Genomic DNA, 20,115 nt, shown 5'->3' with positions numbered 1-20,115 from the left:
CATTATCAGCTTTATAGTGTAGAAAAATTATTCAAGAAACAACAGAAAGATGGATTGGAGGTAGTCTAGTTAAGTACAGTAAGAGAGGAGGAGGACTGCAGCTAGGACAGTGGGGAGGAGGTAGGTTCAGAATATATTTTTGAGGGAGAATAGAACTTGGTGACAAATTAGATGTTGAGGTTGAGGGACTCCAAAGGCATCTGAAATAATGGTAATACCAGTAAGCAAATAAAGTAAGATAGAATCAGGAAAAGGTTTGAAAATTGGGTTTGGGGATGTTGTTGAGGGGCACTGTATCTATCCACTAAGATTGGAACTTAGGAAAGATTTGGGAACATGGATTAGGAACTGTCTTTCTTGGTAGTGGGCACTGCCCAAGTGCTGTCGTACTTATACAACCCTGAAAGATAGTATTGTCCCTCCCTGTTTGACAGTGAGGAAGCTTAGGGTTAGAGGAATAAGTCATTTGCTCAACGTGACACAACCACATGTGTTTTCCCATCTTGCTTCTGTTACCTGTTGCTGTGTAACAAGCCAATTCTCCTTAATTTGATGACTTAAAGGAATTATTACAATCTCTCATGGCTCTGTGAGCTCACTAAGCTCAGCTAGGAAGTTCTGGCTTGGGGCTCATTTGATTACAGTTGGATGACAGCTAGAACTGGAGTCATCTCCGGCTCCACCTGGCTCCATATCCAGGGTGGTTTCTTTGTGTGTCTGGCATCTCAGAATGGTTAGAACAGCTGAGGGCAACTGTGCGTAGCCCGGGCTTCCTCACTCATGTGCACAACAATCATGGGGTAGTCAGACTTGTTACCTGGTATCTGGCTTACTCCAGGGGGAGTTGTCCAAGAGCTGGGCAGCAACTGCAAGGTGTGAGATGATCCAGGTGTGGAAGTCACACAGTCACTTCTGCATCTTGTTGGTTAAAAGCAAGTCATCGGACCCGCCAGGATTTAAGGGAGCATGAATATCCAGAGACCATCTTTGGAGATTAGCTTCCTCCATGCGCTGCTGTCTTTGGGAGTCGTTTTTAGATGGGATGGCAATAGACGGGCCCCAAGATACCTTGCTAAAATGTGAAAGGAATGCAAGAAGACAGCATGAGTGTTTGAAGGAGGACCCAAGGAAAAGGAGTTGGTGGAAAAAATAAATCAAGAGACAGAGGAAGAAAAAGTTGGAAAAAGTGATGCTGTAGAAGCCAAGGAAGCAGGGAGTCACTGCCACCATAGCCATAGGTCCTTAAATTTGATTAGAAGGACCCTATGGTTCACATGTGCTCAGATACTTAGAGATGCCTGCTAAAGGCAGCTTTAAAAGGCTGCCCTTTTTCTCCCTGCCATTCACCCATCTCACCTGTACATACCCCATTAATGCCTTAAATTCATATTTAGAATTTAAGTAACTTAGTCCATTGTGAAACATTAACAAGTTAAGTCTTACATAAATTGTTGTGATTGCATTTGGAATAGTTGACTGAGAGTTGGCTTCCAAGGAGTGGAAAGAATGTAGTACTTCTGGCTTCCTAGACAGGTGAAACTTATCTACGCAGAATGAGGGGTTAGACCAATAATTCTTCTCTTGCTGTGATGTTCTTCTGAGTTACAAGAAGGAATAAAATGCCATACACTGAATTACACCATGGCTGAAAAGAGTAGATGAAATGGGAAAATTTTTAATTTTTGATTAATCAGTTTTTTTTTTTTCCAGAGCACAAAGTTATCATTGTTGGGCTGGATAATGCAGGAAAAACTACCATCCTTTACCAATTGTAAGTACTAACTAGCTAAAAAATTGTATCTTTTTGTATATAGTTACTTTCTCTGCCAGAGTGATACTTAATTAGCAAAAGCAGTAAAAAATTTTATGGAATCCACATTACTCTGTAAGAAGGCAGGTTGGCCATGAACCAGGAGCCGAATTTAAGCAACTGCTTCTAGAGAGCTAGAACTTTATAAGACGTTGAGAGTGTTGTTCAGTTGTTCGCTTATAGAGAGCAGACAAATATTTGTTTCTGTAGTTTCTTGGAATGAAACTACAAAGTGTTCCAGCTGGTCCATTACCTAGTTCCACCTCTGTTTGAACTCTTCATTCACTCTTTTTTTTTTGAAGTTTCAAAGAGCTTTATTGTTTTCATACAACACATGATAGTGATGTATTTCAGGTTTTACCAAAGTGTGGCATCTTAAAATTAGGGATGGTTCATATCTATGATTCCAGAAATATAGTAGTTTTTTCAACATAAAGAGTCCAGTGTGTGTATTTGTTAGTATTCTTCTGAACATTATTTATTTATGTGTGGTGGTGGTGGTGGTGTTTAGTCGCTAAGTCATGTCTGACTCTTTTGCGACCCAATGGACGGTAGTCTGCCGGGCTCCTCTGTTCATGGGATTTCTCAGGCAAGAATTCTCAAGAATTCTTCCAGAGAATCTTCCCAACTCAGGGATCAAGCCTGCGTCTCCTGCTTTGGCAGGCGGATTCTTTACCACTGAACCACCTGGGAGATCCTACACGTGTGTGTAATATATGTATAATATGTAGTATTTATTTATTTTTTATTTGAAGTACAGTTGCTTTACACTGGTATGTCAATTTCTGCTCTGCAGCAAAGTGAATCAGCCATACATACATATATAAGTCCTCTTTTTGGATTTCTTTCCCATTTAGGTCACCACAGAGCACCAACTAGAGTTCCCTGTGCTATATATACAGTAGTGAACCCTTTGTTCACTCTTAATAAACCTAATGGAAAGGGGATATTTGGGTATAAAATATAAAAGGAGGTTATGCTGATTTATCCCTTAGTTGAAAAATATTCAAACAATCTAGTTTCTTTGCTAATTGTGATATATTTGAACTTTCCCCCCAGTTCTATGAATGAAGTTGTGCACACATCCCCAACAATAGGAAGTAATGTAGAAGAGATAGTGATTAATAATACACGTTTTCTAATGTGGGATATCGGTGGCCAAGAATCTCTTCGTTCTTCCTGGAACACTTACTATACTAACACGGAGGTATGTTTCTTAATATACTAAGTCTTTTGTGAATATAATACTTGGGAAATACTTTCTAGATATAAACTCTTAAAGTTATCTTTTTGAAATATCACAGTATATTAATGTTAATATAAGTAGACTTTAAACATAATGGAATCTTTAATTCCCTCTTTCAGGGTCATTGTTCTGTATATCCAGTCTCATTGAACCGTAAGAAGAATTGGTGATTGATTAGTCTGATTTTATACTGATCCCAGAGCTTGTCTTAAATAATTGTTTTTCTAAAGAACTCCATTTCACAGTTTGTAACTTCATTTCTTTAGTACTATTTACTTGTGTCTGTATAGAGGAAATCCGAGTTAAATGAGGGGACTGGTGGTTTGAATCCTTGTTCAATAATTTTACTGTGTATTTTCTTTTATGCAATGCAATTGCACATTAAAGAACTCTTTTTATTATAAAACAGTTTAGATATAGTCATATGTTTTATTTACATATTATTTGCCAAGAGGAAATTTCTGACATTTGAGATCTTCACTGTATAGACCTTGTAAGATTAAAGGCTATGATATTTGTTTTTGTAGTGCTGGTTATAAGTTAATAAGTCTCCAACTGTATATATGGATGAGGCACTGTTAAATGTCTCTAATGACTTGATTCCCTAACACTCTGTTAAGAATTTGATCATGTCTTTTGGAGAAGGAGGAGTATATATATGATTAGTATCCCCATATAAAATGCTGCATGTATTGTAAATTCATGCCAACGTCTTGAAAATCAATAGCTTTGTTGAAAGGTTTAGAGTAGGACATGTCTTAGAGCAATATAACCACATATCAGTAAAGTCTCAATGGGAGAAGAGGTCAAGTAGCAGTTCTCTTATCCATCTGCATTGTGGTTGATGAAATCTGAAGAATAGAAAAGATCCTGAAAATTAAGTGGTTTGTTTGGAAATGCTAGTTCTAAACAATATATAGTGCATACTAATACTAGGCAGTCAAAATTAACTTGGGCATAACCAGTGCCATCATAAAGTGACTATACCTGCTCCTGTTTCCCTGATGCCTTTTGGTGGTCATGGAGTGGAAGGAGGGGCCATTGGAGCTCAGTCCTGCACAGCTCCTTTATGAGTGTTTGCATCTTCTGATGCTGGTCTCGTCAACAGTTCAGGAAAGAGCTGAACTGATTGTGCTTGCAGTAGCAGGGACCACTTATATAAGGAAGAAGGCATGGTTTTAGATACAGATTTATTCTTTAAATTTGTTGGGTTTTTTTTGAAAATTAACTCTCATATTACTTTATTCTCATACACCTGCCCTTTTAGATTTTTAAATTGACATTAATAAATAGTATCTGTCTAGAAGTAACTTAAATTTTGGGTCATAATATATTTTTGTCTTATGGACTTACAGTGCAAATAGAATTAAGATATTAGATATTAATTAAGATATTATAGAATTAAGATACTAATTTAGAAAACATGTTATATTTTGCTTAGTTTATTAGCAGAATATTCTAATAGAATGATGACATCATATTGTCTTTTATTTTCTCTTAAAAATTAGTAAATATGTTTGAATTAAAGATTAGACCTTTAGGCTTCACAAAGTATAGTGGGTATCTCTGGTTTTCAATAATACTATACCATAAGGTTCTAATTTCTTGATAGTTGTTAGACTGTAAATCAAATAAATACTTGATAAATTTTACAGATAGCAAATTATGTAATCACTAATGACTTTTTTTGTAATTATTTTAGTTTGTAATAGTTGTTGTGGACAGTACAGACAGAGAAAGGATTTCTGTAACTAGAGAAGAACTCTATAAAATGTTAGCCCATGAGGTAAGTAGGATTCTGGCATTAGATGTGTGTTGGGGGGATATTTCTGTCACATTTTTTACTTTATATTTTCTCATGGGGATGCTATTTCAGATTTTTGGAAAAAATTATTTAGCTACTGAGTTTGTAATTTTGACACTTTCCAATTCGGAAGTGTATCTGAAAGCAGTAGAAAGATTGTGGAGTCACTTGTAGATTTTTAACACCATTTATCTTGAATAAATTTGGTTTAGAAGTTTTCCTGGACAAAAAGATCTAAAATGGCTTTCATTTTTCATTTTAAATTGATTAATCATACAGAGGATTATCATTAAGACTTTACAGCATCTTATTTCTAAGACACACAGCAAGTTCTGATGATAACTCAGTTATCTGACTAATACTTAAATTTGTTGCCCTTTAGTCTCTGGTATTTTTCCCTCAGCTGAATAAAACTATGTAACTAGCCATATTTTCTTAGCCCTTGAGAAATATAACTGTTAACATAATTTGAGAATTAAATGGACTGAATAATATAGTCAGTAATGATAATAGTAACTATAAAATCATATATTATTTGTAATAGAGTTGTACCTCTGTGTTAGCAGTTTTGGTTCTAGGATGCCTGTAGTTACCAAAATCCAAAGATGTTCAAGTTCGTTGTATAAAATGGTACAGTATTTGCATATAACCTATGCACATCCTCCTGTATACTTTAAGTCATCTGTAGATTGCTTATAATATCTAGTACAGTGTAAATGCTATGAAAATATGCAGCAAATCCAAGTTTTGCTTTTTGAACTTTCTGGAATGTTTTTCCCTGAATATCTTCAACTTGAGGTTCATGTGACTGCAGAACCCATGGATAAGTAAGGCCAACTGTAGTGGCATCTGATTATTTTCACTTGCCTTTTATCACAGATGTTACTTTCTCAACTCAAAGGTGGCAATAGAATAGTAAATACTTAAATGTGTTGTATAATTTTTATTTGAGTGTAATTTTAAGGAAACTGGGATATCTTTGTAATGACGTTTTATATTAGTTTTAATATTGATTCAATGGCTTCCTTTTGTGATTTTTGTTAAGAATTTTGGTATGTTTCACATGTAAGGAAACTTGGTGAAGTAGTTGTGTAAATTGGAGTTTCTGTTTTGCTTGTGGTGGTCATACCCACCAAGATGCTATTTTGAACTGATTCTAGCAGCTGTTAAATCTTTGGAATTTTTTTTTTTAAAATTCATCTTGCCTTTGTACATGTATTTGACAATTTTCAATTCAAAAGAGGCATGAGCTAAGGATTTTTAAAATGTCCCCCTTTGCATTTTACAACAATGCATCATTCTTCAGTTTTTACCAAAGAGTTGTTCTGTTGTTGTTTTATGAAGACTTTAGAAAAAGAAAAATAAGACGCAAAATGTATTTGTCTCTTGACTATATTTTTTACTCTGTTAACAGGTAGCCTCCCTATTTGATTCTTACTCTAATTGGCCAATATGTAGGACATCAGTATTATAAAAAGTCCAGAGAGTAGGGCTCTAACAGAGTCGTTGGATTTTATGAGTTGAGTCATTAACTTGCATAGATCAATTAACCTCGTCTTTTATGGATTAGCACACTGAGGCCCAGTAGTTTATGTGACTTGATGAGCTTTTGAATTTAAGCATTCACATCATTCAGGCTCTTCACTAGCTGCTGTTGAGTCACTTCAGTCGTGTCCGACTCTGTGCAACCCCATAGACGGCAGCCCACCAGGATGCCCCGTCCCTGGGATTCTCCAGGCAAGAACACTGGAGTGGGTTGCCATTTCCTTCTCCAGTGCATGAAAATGAAAAGTGAAAGTGAAGTCGCTCAGTCATGTCCAGCCTTCAGCAACCCCATGGACTCTGCAGCCTTCCAGGCTCCTCCATCCATGGGATTTTCCAGGCAAGAGTACTGGCGTGGGGTGCCATTGCCTTCTCCGCTCTTCGCTAGGAAAAATAGTAAAAGCCAGAAATAGAGCCTAGCTGGAAAGTGAAAGAAGGGATGAAAAATAGTAAAAGCCAGAAATAGAGCCTAGCTGGAAAGTGAAAGAAAGGATGAGATTACCAGAAAAGAAAGGAATTATAGGTGAAATTGGGAACTAGAGTTAAGTTACTTAATAGGGTCAGGAAGAGCCAATAGGCAGAGTTCTGGGGAGGAGCTTCCGGCTCAAGGATGAGAATTTGTGAATGAAAAATAAATTCTGACATGGGTTAGTCAAGTGCTTCATGCATACCACAATAAACAACAGTCTTCTTATCATCACCAGTAATGATTCTATGTATTATGAAATACAGAACTAGAGCATTTAAATACATTTCTGAAAGCTTCATCTTAAATGAAGCGCAAAAACATTGAAACTCATGAATTTTTTTTAAAATTCCAAAGACGAAAGAATAGATGTGTTTTATTCAGAATGACTCAACTTCTAGTAATTATCTTTACAAATGGAGTTTGAGAAACAAATTGACAACTATATATGGCATATAGACAATGCTAATAAGTAAATATGTCTGTGTGTGCTACTATTCATTTCCTTGACTAAACTAAAAACTATTTTTAGACTCTTAAGAACAGAAGTCTGTGGTATGGAGCAGAACTTTTTCAAAGTGTTTAAAATGGGTGATATACAAAAGATCACCACTCTTTACCTTGTACTTTGACCTCTTGTTAAGTCAAGTAACAGCCTTAATCCAGTGTATCTCTTTTCTACTGTTTAGCATAATGCATACTTTGTTGTGAGGTTATTTTAAGAAAAAGTAAAGGAAGACGTAATTTTCCTCTTTTCCTAAATATTTGAATGTAGATAACATAGCTTTAAAAAAAATCAAGAACCTTAAATAAAATTTGAGCCTTTAATATCTAGAAAAATTACATTCAATATGGGTTTTTTCTTTTTTTTTTAGACATTGCAGTACCTGGCTCTATTTCTTAGGTTTTCCAATTTTCAGTCTACGGGCCTCTCCAAATAATTTTGTTACTAAAAGTGATGAATATAGGTTACTTATAAATAGCATAAACTATGTGTCCTAACTTGTGCCAAATATTTCTGTTGTTAAGTATTTCTAAAGTGTGTTCCTTGAACATGCCAGCAGTACCTGGCATGACCTATATAAAGATTGCAACACATGCTGGCAAGAAGAGATAGTGAAACCTAAACGATAGGAAGATAGGAATTAAATCCCATGGAAAGTCCATCTACTCAGTGATTCAGCCATATATCAACTATTGATAACTGTTCCATTTTCCAATTAGGATAAGAGAAAAAAAATTCATATACTTGATAATGCATATGAGCACTAGTTATAGGTCATCCCTTCAACTTTTTGCCTTATATAAATAGGCAGGTGATCTGAACTATAGGTGAAACAAATTGAATTGAAACTCTCTTGGGGGAGCGGTAGTATTTTTTTTTTTTAATTTATTTGAAGGATAATTGCTTTAGAATATTGTGTTGGTTTTTGCCATATATCAGCATGAGTCAACCATAGGTATACATATGTTCCCTCCCTCCTGAACCTCCCACCCCATTCCACCTTTCTAGGTTGTCACAGAGCATGGGTTTGAGCTCCCTGAGTCACACAGCAATAAATAGGAACTCTTAGAACTTAATGTTTTCAGAGCAGTGGTCCCTGACCTTTTTAGCACCAGGGACTAATTTTGTGGAAGACGATTTTTCCACAGTCCTGCGGAGGGGAAAGAGATGGTTTCCTGATGATTGAAGCACATTACATTTATTGTGCACTTGTATTTCTATTATTATTACATCAGCTCCATCTCAGATCATCAGGCATTAGATTCCAGAGGTCTGAGACCCTCATGCTAGAGTATCCTTTCTCTGACCAAGTTACTCAGGTAACTCTGTCCTTATCTGCAGTACTGTAGTGCCGTCCTGCAGGGGGCACTGTAACTAAGTCAGTCTCGTTTATGTAAAGCATGCAGCAGAACTCCTGTTAACCAAGTAAGAAATTTACTACTTTTGTTGTTTATTTACTTCAGAAAGAATGAAAAGCCTTTGAGACTCTCTTCTAGCAAGAGTAAAATAATGTGGAACAATGTCTCTTTAAACCTACTAAAGACTCTTCCTTCGAACACACAAACACATGATTGAAACCAAAATATTCTCACTGAGATCCCTGAAAAGAAGATGGCATTTAACAGAGCTGGGAACACTTGCAGACATAGCACCAAAACCTTAGTGTTCTCTGTATCTCTTAAAATATATAGGCAGAGTTTTATGAGAGTTCATGAGAGTTTATGAGAGACTAGTTGAGTGGATCCATCATGGTTTCTTAGCCCAGTATTTACGAATGGACTTTAGGATATCAATGAACACCCTAAAATTGTACAAAAACTTTTTTGGGCATATATACATACGTACATTTTTATGAGGGAGAAGTCCATAACTCTCCTTAGGTTTACCAAGGAAGCTCTACCTAAAGTATAGGTTGGGCAAGAATTTTGAAAAGCTCTTGAGTGCCACTCTAAAGAGTAATTAGGGTTGGGGTGGTTGTTGTTTAGTTGCTAAGTCACATTTCACTCTTTACAACCCCATGGACTTAGCCCACCAGGCTCCTCTGTCCATGGGATTTCCCAGGCAAGAATACTGAAGTAGGTTACCATTTCCTCTCCAGTGGATCTTCCTGACCCGGGGATCAAACCTCTGTCTCCTGCATTAGCAGGTAGATTCTTTACCATTGAGCCACTTGGGAATCCTGGGGGAATGGTTAGACATGTATTAAATTGGAAGATGCGACTGTTAAATAGAGCACATAGGACCATAAAAATGTAATCTAGCACTGTAAGAAATATGTAAACACATGCGAGTATAGATTAATTTAAATGTTCAGTGTGATGTTTACTTTCCATCATAAGAGCTATGAGATACTTTTATGTAAAGTAGTTGAGACAATTTAGGTTACACAGATTATCATATATAATCTGTGAAGCCGGAAAGTGTTGAAAAAAATGAACTGACCTTTACAGTTTTGTTTGCTTTTGTAGGACCTAAGGAAAGCTGGATTGCTGATTTTTGCTAACAAACAAGATGTTAAAGGATGCATGACTGTAGCAGAAATCTCCCAGTTTTTGAAACTAACTTCTATTAAAGATCACCAGTGGCACATCCAGGCATGCTGTGCTCTTACTGGCGAGGGGTAAGATGTCTTCTTCATGAACAACATGTATTTAGCTTTAAAACATGTATTTCTTTTAAAAATCAAATATTTAAGGTTACCACGTACAGAACTTTGTGAGGGAGAGATGTAAGACACAGTCCACGCAAGTCAGGAAATAGTTCTTGCACTGTCATTGAGACTTACATTCTAAGAAAGGAACTGGCACTTGCTGAGTATGTCCTGTGCCTTGTGTGCTTTCTATAGAGTGTACCATTTATTCCTAATAGTCATGTAGACCAGTTAGATTTGGGAGAATGGCATTGAAACATGTAAAATATCATGTATGAAACGAGATGCCAGTCCAGGTTCAATGCACGATACTGGATGCTTGGGGCTAGTGCACTGGGACGACCCAGAGGGATGGTATGGGGAGGGAGGAGGGAGGAGGGTTCAGGATAGGGAGCACATGTATACCTGTGATGGATTCATTTTGATATTTGGCAAAACTAATACAATTATGTAAAGTTTAAAAATAAAATAAAATTAAAATAATAATAATAATAAAAAAAAGAAAAAAAAATTCATGTTTCATGCATAAAAAAGCTGAAATAGAAAATTTGCATGAGGGACTAGTTTGCAGATATGCTATCAGTGTTGCCAAAAGGAAGTTCCTGCACTTCAAAAAATAAGAGAGTTAGAATTGGAGAGAGTGTGGCAGAAGGGTCCTTGGCCCTGGAGGGAAGGGTGGTGCCTGCAGTAGAATTTTGCCCTAGTCTAATGCTCAGGGGTGAAAGGATTTCAAGCAGGCAGAGCTTGTCGGCATTGTTATAGGTAAGATATAAAACATAATGTTATATGAGGCATAGCTGCTGCTGCTGCTAAGTCGCTTCAGTCGTGTCCAACTCTGTGCGGCCCCATAGACGGCAGCCCACCAGGCTCCCCCGTCCCTGGGATTCTCCAGGCAAGAACACTGGAGTAGGTTGCCATTTCCTTCTCCAATGCATGAAAGTGAAAAGTGAAAGTAAAGTCGCTCTGTCGTGCCTGACTCTTAGCAACACCATGGACTGCAGCCTTCCAGGCTCCTCCGTCCATGGGATCTTCCAGGCAAGAGTACTGGAGTGGCGTGCCATTGCCTTTAGTGTCAGTAATTCAGTATTTGGTTTACCCTTCTCTGTGACCTTAAAAAGAAGGGAATTTCTCCCACTGCAGGAAAATTCATGTCTATGCCTCAAAGCTTCTGCCCTTTTCTAACACCTGAGGAACCTGATCACCAAATTTAAGAAGTAAATTGGAGATGAAGCCGAATCTTAGTGAAATAGAAGGCACCATTACCTGATTACAGACATTTGGAAGAGCGTAGTTATTAGAATCTCAAAACAGCAAATCTGTTCATTAAAAAAAAAAAAATCAGACAGTACCGACTATCCACATACTCATTTAAGTAAAAATATCTTCTACATAGTTCTTTGTTAAATAGTTTATATACATATAGGATACATATATAGATATCGGTGTATCTTTATTTGTATTATCTTTATCAAAAGTCTTAAAGCAAAAGCACTGATTATAATACTAAATCTGACAACAAAGATAAGTGATCTAAGACGGATAAAAGATTTAACTTGTATACTTTGAGTAATTGTGTGGAAAATATATCATTAGTTAGGATACATATGAATTCTGGCAGTTTTAATGTGTTAAGAACGTTACTTATTAAATTAATTTTTGTGGCAAAATATATATAATATAAAACTGGTAATTTAACCATTTTAAAGTGTACAATACATGGGCATTAAGTACATTCACAGTGTGATACAGCCATCACCCCCCTCTATTTTGAGTTCCAGCAGTTTTATTTTTAAAGGGGGACATCAGCAGATGATGCCATCTTTTCAGTTTTGGGTTTATGTGGTCTTCCATTTGCAGGAGTTAGCAAATGGAAATGTTTGGTTTAGGGGAAATGTTGTTTCCTGTGTAATCTGACCACCTTAGTCTTGGTTTTAGTATTGGTGACATTTAGACTCGCACCTGTCATTTGCTCACCTGTCTAAGGTCAGGCTCCCTCTGAAATATGGGAAGGGTTCTGGTCCTAGTACTGTGAAGATTAGATAATGGATATTAAGTGCTTAGTGCAGTCTCTAGTTTGCTCTTAAGTAACTCCTGTACCTTTAACAGTGTAGAATTAATTAATTTACTCATCTTGTTATTGTATCATTTCCTGTGAGTAGTTGAAAGGTAATGAATTAATAGGGAAGAAGTATGGGCCTATACCAAAACAATTGTTTATTTACTTCATTGCCCTCTTTTCCTTCTATTTCTATTGTCTCTACATTTTTAGACTTAGGCACAAAAATCTGAGTTCTGGCTTTTTAAGTATTAAATGGTAGCATTGTTTCTCATATCTGTAAAACCTCCTCATAGATATTGATTGATGCTTCATAACAGTCCTTCATTTTGTTATATTTCCCTCTTGCTAAATAAACATTTAGATTCTTTTACCTTAATAAATATTTCTTTCTATATTTTGGATTATGCTCAGTTACCCATTGTTCAATGATAACTGGTGTTAGTAATATGAGATTTTATTTTATTTCCTTCAGATTTTTTTGATGTATAGATGTCACAAATACTACGTGCATACTTTGTTTTAATAGCTGCTATATATTAAATATCCTGCCATTTCTACTTCATTTATATTGTGAGCATTTTGTCATATTGTAAAACAATCTTTGAAAGGAATTTTTAAATACATCATCATATGAATGTTCCATAATTTGTTAAATTTTTTCTCTATTGTCAGACATCTAGATTTTACTATTTCCTATTAAAAATGCTTTCATGAACAGTAATAATACATAAACATGTCTTTATCTTTTTTAGGATATATTTCTAAAAGTAGAAAAAAAGGGTAGAGTGTTGGTATTTTAAGCATTTTTGATACTTCTTACTAAATGACTTTCTTTGAGCATTCACTATGTACTTATTGAGCTTCTCTTATGTATCAGGCAGTACTCTATGCACTAGAGATATAACAGAACCAAAAATGTGCAGTTGTACTGTATGGAAGTATAGCACCCACATTGAATATTACTGATTTTTCTAATCTTTGTTGTTTAGATAAAAAATCGTATCTTCTTTTAATTTGCTCTTCATAGCTTTTTAGTTGAGAATTTGATCAAGATATTTTATTTTTTTATAGATTATGCCAAGGACTTGAATGGATGATGTCACGACTTAAGATTAGATGATCTCTACTGACCTCTTCTCATAGACTTTGTGTAAATGAAGTGCTGGACTTTACCTGAAAGCTGCAAAAATTAATGGTTTAGATATATTTATAATAAACTGATTTAAACATTTAAACTTTTTCTATAAGAAGAAAAATTAAGACCACTTATTTGAAAACACAGATGAAGTTTCACCTTTCAATCTGCTTTCTTATTAGTTCCTTCCAAAGCAAGGTCTTAAAGCTGTGATTGACATTTTTCTCATAATGAATCCTCTCAGGACATTGTGTAGCCTGTGGTAAGTACAAAGGGAGAGGAAGACATTTTTAACTTTCAGAGCTTTATTATCAGTATAACCCTCCCTTGTTGAATGTTGTTCTCTTCCTGTTCCATTAAGTCAAAATACAAATCACAGATACTCAGTTTCCAATATTTCAAAATGTAATTATGAAAAGTATTTTGCATAAGGTTGTGTATGTATTGTGTATATACCTCAAGTTCGAGTTAATGGCTTTGATTTATGTTCTTAAAGAAAAGCAAATAACACAAAAACTAATGCCCTTAGTTACAAACGTACTGGGATGAGTACTGGCATTGATGCTGAGTGCCATTTTGTACTTCCCCTATGTTCTCTGTATTATACTAACCCACCCCCAAATCATTGAGCCACTCTTTAAAAAAAAAAGAAAGGAAAAAGCTTCACGTTGTGTCCCTAATTTTTTGTTGAGCAAATCACGTACGTGGAAAGCTGTAATCTAGCTGAGTGGAGTATCTATCATATTCTTAACTTAGTATTACTGGTGGGCAGAAGAGCACACTGAGCAGTTACCAGATTGCTCCCTGTATTGGGCCTTATGCCATCTAAATTTACTGAGTGAATTGTTAATCCATTAATTGGCTGATCATTAATTGTGATTAAAATTATAAAGTGATTTTTTCCAGCATTAATTGGAAACTGTTGTGTGAAATATGTCTACCAAGAGAAGTATCACACCATAAACATTGTCAGATAATTTAGCTACAATCTTCTTAGATACCAAATCATATGTCAAGCATTTAAAGTGAATTTGAGATGAAAGGTGAAGCATATTTTCTAAGCAGTGAAGATAATTTCTTAATTTGAAAATTTCTGATTTCTTATCTTAGGAGTTGAAATTGTTTGAGGATTTATTTGTGTCTAAGTTTTCTTTTATCATCTTACACCACGTGAATGTATTGTTTGACAGTTACAAAATACGAATTTTTCTAATGCTTTTAAGAATTTGGTTTAAAAACTGATCAACGTAATGTATTATTTTTATTAAGAAGTAACTTAGCCCCCAAACTTTTTATGTTTACTTGGGTATTTCTTTTTTCTGCATCTGAAAATCTAAGGTATTTCTGTTGTAACTGTAAGCAAACTTATCCTAAATATGTTAAAACATATTCTTGGGTACTATGTTGGTATATCTTTCATGCCCTGAAAATCTGGTGACTAGTGCAAAACTGATGTGTTTTAGAATATTCAAGGGAAAAAATTTTATTTTATTTTATTTTTGGGGGGAAAAAAATTTTAATACCAGCCTTTTAAATTTCAAAGATTTTGATGAGAAATAGTACATACTATAATTATTGACAAAACTCGGAAAATTCCTTTCTGTAAAATATAAAATACTCATTATATAAATCCAAGTCAGGCATGGGAGATCAGTGTTTAAAATTATATGTTATGTTTTGTTTCATGTTCAAAATGCAAGCATAACACTTTAATATTTGTCAGCTTCCTTTTGAAAAGTAAATCCTAAATTACTAACTTTAGTTGTTCATATGTCCTCATACTTTTTCAAATCACTATAAGGAATTGCTTGTATATTAAAAACCCAAATCTATTTTTAGATGTTGCAGTGTCATCAGAAACAAATACTCTGTAAAGTAACCCAGCAAATCCACACCTTTTATCCTTTTTGCCTTTCAGTTTGAGTAATTATAATTTAGTCCCTTGGATTGCTGCCACACCAGTTCAACTGTACACCTGCACAGTCTGTCCCTTGTCATCAAGGTGTTGGCCAAAATTTAATCTTAACTGGATGTTTAAAGCGTGTCAGGTGTAGTGATTGACATGGCATCGTGAGAATGCATGTATTCTTATGCCACGTTGATAAACATGCTTTTTTGGTTATATCCTACCCTCCAGGCCAAGCATTAGAAATGAGATGGGTACCTTTATTTTTGTTGTTTTAGTCGCTAAGTTGTGTCTGATGCTTTTGTGACCCCATGTACTGTAGGGTACCTTTGTACTTGTGCATAAAACCAGAATTACAGCAGAAAATTTTTTTAAATTTTAATGTGAAAATACATCAAAATCATTTTAACAGTATTACTTCCAAATAACATGGAGCACCTCATGAATAGTCATGTTGGCAATTTATATGTAGTTTTTAAGTGGAATTAAGCAAAGGGGATTGTTTTTGGTTTTTTAATATACTGCGTTTGGGTTAAACAAACATCTTATTTAGGGTTGTTACACTCAACTTTGAAAAGAACAAAGCTCCATACCTCTGTTCATGTGACTGGATTTAAATATCCTATGTTTGATACTAATTTTGAAAATTGTGTAACTTCTCTCAATACCGCGATAAAAGGAACCATATTGCTAACTGCATTTAAATATGTTTAATTTTGTCATGTAGCATTTAGAAGGTATATCTTACGCATTCTAATGAGGATCCTTGTCTGAAATTTTCCAGTTCTGTTTTCTTTGGCCCTCATGGATGGGCAAAGAATACATTGAAGGCTGGTGGTTTGGGGTGCAGAGGAAAGTGGGTAGGGAATATGACATTTTGCCTTAAGAATAAAAAAGTGCTTCACCTGCTGTCTGGCATTTTTAATGCAGGTAGTTAAAGTGATTTTAGAAGCATGGCATGAAATAGAAAGAGTTTCTGTTTTCTGGTCTTCAGGAAGTGCCTGGTAGGTAGTGACAGTGGGATCAGAGGAGTGCAGGGCACCGAGCAGAGGCAGGCAGTGCCTGAGACATGCTTGGCTCTTTTGTCTGAGTGTATAGCACTAAGATGCCTAGAAATGGGATTTGACTGTCCCATCTCTTAGGCCCTTTACATTTCTTGCTGTGACTACAGCAACCACATACAGTACAGACAACCTCAGAATTTGTCCATATTAGTGTAAATAGAAAAACTGTAGACAACGTTCTAGTTTTCTCTGCAGGCCTTTTCAGGAATTTATCTGTCATGTTCTACTTTGTATATAGGGGATAGCAGCACATCCCAGACTATCTGTGAACTCTGGGGTTATCTTCTCTCAATTGCCGAGTTGTATCCTGAAATGAATCCATCTTTCAAGGCCAGGTTTTGCATGACTTAACTATGAACCCTGCCACTGTCCAAGTATAATCTGGAACTTCTTGCTTTGGGATTGGCTTAGCTCAGCATCCCCTCCACTCCTTTCCCCATCAACAAAGATATGTTCTCTTGGTCCTGGAGATATTCTCAACTTTACCTATATCCATTATTCTCCAAACTGCTAGCCTCTAAGTTGGTTCTCTTGTCCTGTGCTATCCTCCACTGGCTTGATTCATTGATTTGCACTTTGCTTATTAGAGAGTACTGTCAGAGTTGTTGAGTACGTCACAGACTGGCTTGCTGTGTGCACAGCACATAAATGCCTGCAGTAAAGTCCTTTAAATTATACTGTATTTAGCATTTTAATGCTTCTTAAACTTTAGCTTCTCACATTGAAAAGTAGATTCAGAAAGATAAGAGAAGTACCTAGACTGCCAGCTCCTTGAGCTGCTAGTTAGATGTGAAAGGGATTAAGTTATATACATGTATTCTCTTTCCATTACCAAAAATGAGGTCTGTGTTAAGTAATATCAGTACAAATAATATGAGGAGAAAGATGACAAACCAAATCATATATGTAGTGTTTAACCTGAAGCCATCCCCACATCCTTAAAACCATAAACCACATCCCATTTCCCCCCCTCATGCTTAAAGAACAGAGGTAAACATTAACTGTCTAAAGGAATTGGTAATGAGACACATATGATTACAAACCAAACCTGTTGAAATGAACTTTAAAAGACATCAGAATTATCAGCCATCATGTTTCGACACTGTAAATGCAGATTTAATATAGAAAAATTTTTTTTAAAGTTCTGCTTATGTAAAAATAATACTTCTATATCATGCTCCCGCAAAGAATGTGTGATATTTAAGACCGGAATGGTGGAGTAAAGGAAAGAAAGAATTTAAAAACTTCGTATGCTAAAGAATGACTGCTTCTATTAAACCCTAAAATTGTGTATGGAGTTATGAAGAAATTGTAACAGGATACAGTTGGGTTAATTATGCAATATATCTTACCAATTGTCTAGCCCTTGTGTATTGTTCTAAAAACTAAAGTTTGAATCTTTATGGTCTTGCCTGCTAGATATTATGTTCTTTGGTAGAGAATTCCCATAGTCTGTACTCAACAAGTGCCTAAAATTGATTTGTGTTGATTTTTAAGTCCATCTAATAAATTATATGTGTTTTCTATGGTATTATATGTGCTTGGCTTACTGATGATACAGCCTTGAGGGTTTTTAAGTCATAATTTTTGCTTTGAATAAAAAGCCTTGAAGATGAAAATACCCATCCTGACCTTGAATAACCCATAGGTTAAGGAAGCAGGAGCAAAACCATTTTTTCCTCTTTGCAAGTACACATATTCCCTGACTCTGGTGTTAGTGCCGAAACTAGAAAACACTCTGTTGCTGTTTTTTAAAATAGTTTTAACACACATAAAATTATATTGTGTGTTTTAAAACCTTAGTAAAAGTTTGTTGCCTGTGTAAGAGTAGCCTCTTAATTCTCCTCATACTTAGTGGTTAGTAATTTTGTCCTATCGTTTAGATCTTGAGCCATTTGATGTGCATGCACACCAGAATCCTTCCTCTTTAGATTCTTCTTAAAAAGTAAAATATTTGATAGGCTGCTGTTACGTTTCTCTTATGCATTCTTCTTTTTTTCTTTTTCTTTCATTTTCTTTATTTCCTTCTCCCTCCTTCCTTTCTCCCTCCCTCCCTTCCTTCTTTTTCCTTCCTCTTTTCCATCTTTCCTTCTCCCTTCCTTCCTCTCTCTCTCTGTTGACTGTGAACTCTAGGGGCAAAGACTTGACTGTTTTTTTCAGTGATTTACAATTATATTTTGTTTCTATTTTAAACAATCTTGCATGAAAAGTAAAAGGTATATATGATTTTAATTATTATATATTATTCTCTTCCCAAACTTCTTACATTTGTGATATAAAGAATTCCTCTAATTATTTTTGCTTGACATAGTCCTTTAGATTAGAGTAGCTTTTTCTTACTTTATGTCTTTCTATGATTCCTTAAGAGGAAGTGATACCTGCAGAGCACTTTTAAAGATATTTTTTAGGCTAATGGTCAAGATAACACATTGAAAAGAAAGCTATAATTATGTCCAGTGAGGGCTCTTTTGGTTGCTAGAGATGAGGAAAGTGTATACTGATTTTAATTTGTGCTTAAAATACATTTTACTAATTAACTATTGATTTTTAAATATGACGGATTCTTCTTGTAGATATTAATCTTCCTTACTGTATTTTCCTAGAGAAACCTAAATGAGGATGTGTTCCAGCTAGTCTCTGTATATTGGCATATGTGCTCTATGTATATTGACATAATTGAAACTGCATTAAGTACACCACATTAGAAACTTTTTGAACATTTTTAGGTTTATTGTATTAAATTTTATGATATCATACAAGGTTTTGACTCAAGCTTTGTATGCAAGAAGAGGTGGACATTTTTTATCTCTTTGTCATTTTATTAACTTATATTTCTCTGTATCCTAGGAAAATTTTACATTCAAGAAATGTTCCAAAAAGTGATGATCTTAGGGCACTTGGGTGCTTTTGTATTTGATCATTGCTGATATGTTCGTTACATAGGGAAATAATGCTTCTGGACCTTCCTGACAAGACCACTTTGTGGGTGACTGGGGGATACTTATGTCGGTGCTCATGTTGGACGTCATGGCAGATGATGTAGGGACTTCTCCATTGGTAAAATAGTTCAGTCAGCTTTTTTGCAGATGTGTGACTTCATTATACTTGTAACATCATTCTTGTGTCCATAACTGACTGAAATGTCAAGCTCCGGAAATGTAAGGCACTGGGTCAGGTGACCAATTGTAGGAATTTGTTTATAATGAAATAAAGAAATAATGTTAAGGTATGTTTGAGGGGAAATAACAAATACGATTTTACTGGTGAATTTCCATGTTTAATATGTATATTAACTTTTTTTTTTAAGTTGCATGTAAACCTGGTATAAAGTATTGTCTCTGCTTTATGCTTTGAGTAAAAAGAAAAAAAAGATGAGTTAAACTGTTACCCTATTATGTACTATTACAAATACCTTTTCTTTTAGAAAAGGTTAATTATAAATTACTATTCACATGTTCAGTGTTGTCAGTGTTTTCATTCTGGGTTTTTGTCTTAATGTGTGCAGACTTTGTGATGGCAGCTCTGTTAATTGCCCAGGACTGAGATCACCAGGGCAGTTGAAAAGGTATGACAGCTGTATTCTGCAAATGAAAAAAAAAAAAAAATGCTTGTACTAATCTCTAGAATCCTTTTTGTGGAACTTAGTCAATTAATAGCATTCTGTCTTTTATTTCTAGATAATTGAATTGATCATGAATGAACCTGATAAATAGTGACCAGTTTGTGTGATTGATTTGTCTTACAATGTGAGGAAAGTCCAGTCTTTTTGTTTTAACTGAAATTTTTAAAGTGAACATTCGTGAGAATGGTTGATAGTAAACAGAAGAAAAAGGAGAAAAAAAGTTATGGATGGCAGGAGCAACATTCCCACATGCATATTTATCTGATTACTGGTCTTTCTGTCTCCTAGAATATAAGCTCTAGAGCA

General features: G+C 35.3%; 1 protein-coding gene across 1 annotated transcript; it reads left to right on the top strand.

The window, feature by feature from the left end:
- Nucleotides 1–635: 635 nt before the first annotated feature.
- ARL5A (ADP-ribosylation factor-like 5A) lies at nucleotides 636–19,644 on the top strand. The gene is made up of 5 exons (XM_010839995.1): nucleotides 636–1,771; nucleotides 2,870–3,017; nucleotides 4,759–4,842; nucleotides 9,842–9,993; nucleotides 13,154–19,644. The coding sequence occupies exons 2-5, from the start codon at nucleotides 2,874–2,876 to the stop codon at nucleotides 13,200–13,202; spliced, it is 429 nt and encodes a 142-aa protein (XP_010838297.1). The 5' UTR covers nucleotides 636–1,771; nucleotides 2,870–2,873; the 3' UTR covers nucleotides 13,203–19,644.
- The last annotated feature ends 471 nt before the right edge of the window (nucleotides 19,645–20,115 follow it).

Source organism: Bison bison, unplaced genomic scaffold (genome assembly GCF_000754665.1).
Source record: "Bison bison bison isolate TAMUID 2011002044 unplaced genomic scaffold, Bison_UMD1.0 scf7180017864139, whole genome shotgun sequence".
Taxonomy (NCBI): domain Eukaryota; kingdom Metazoa; phylum Chordata; class Mammalia; order Artiodactyla; family Bovidae; genus Bison; species Bison bison.
Note: the sequence above shows the minus strand (reverse complement) of the source record. Positions and strands in the feature narration are given on the sequence as shown.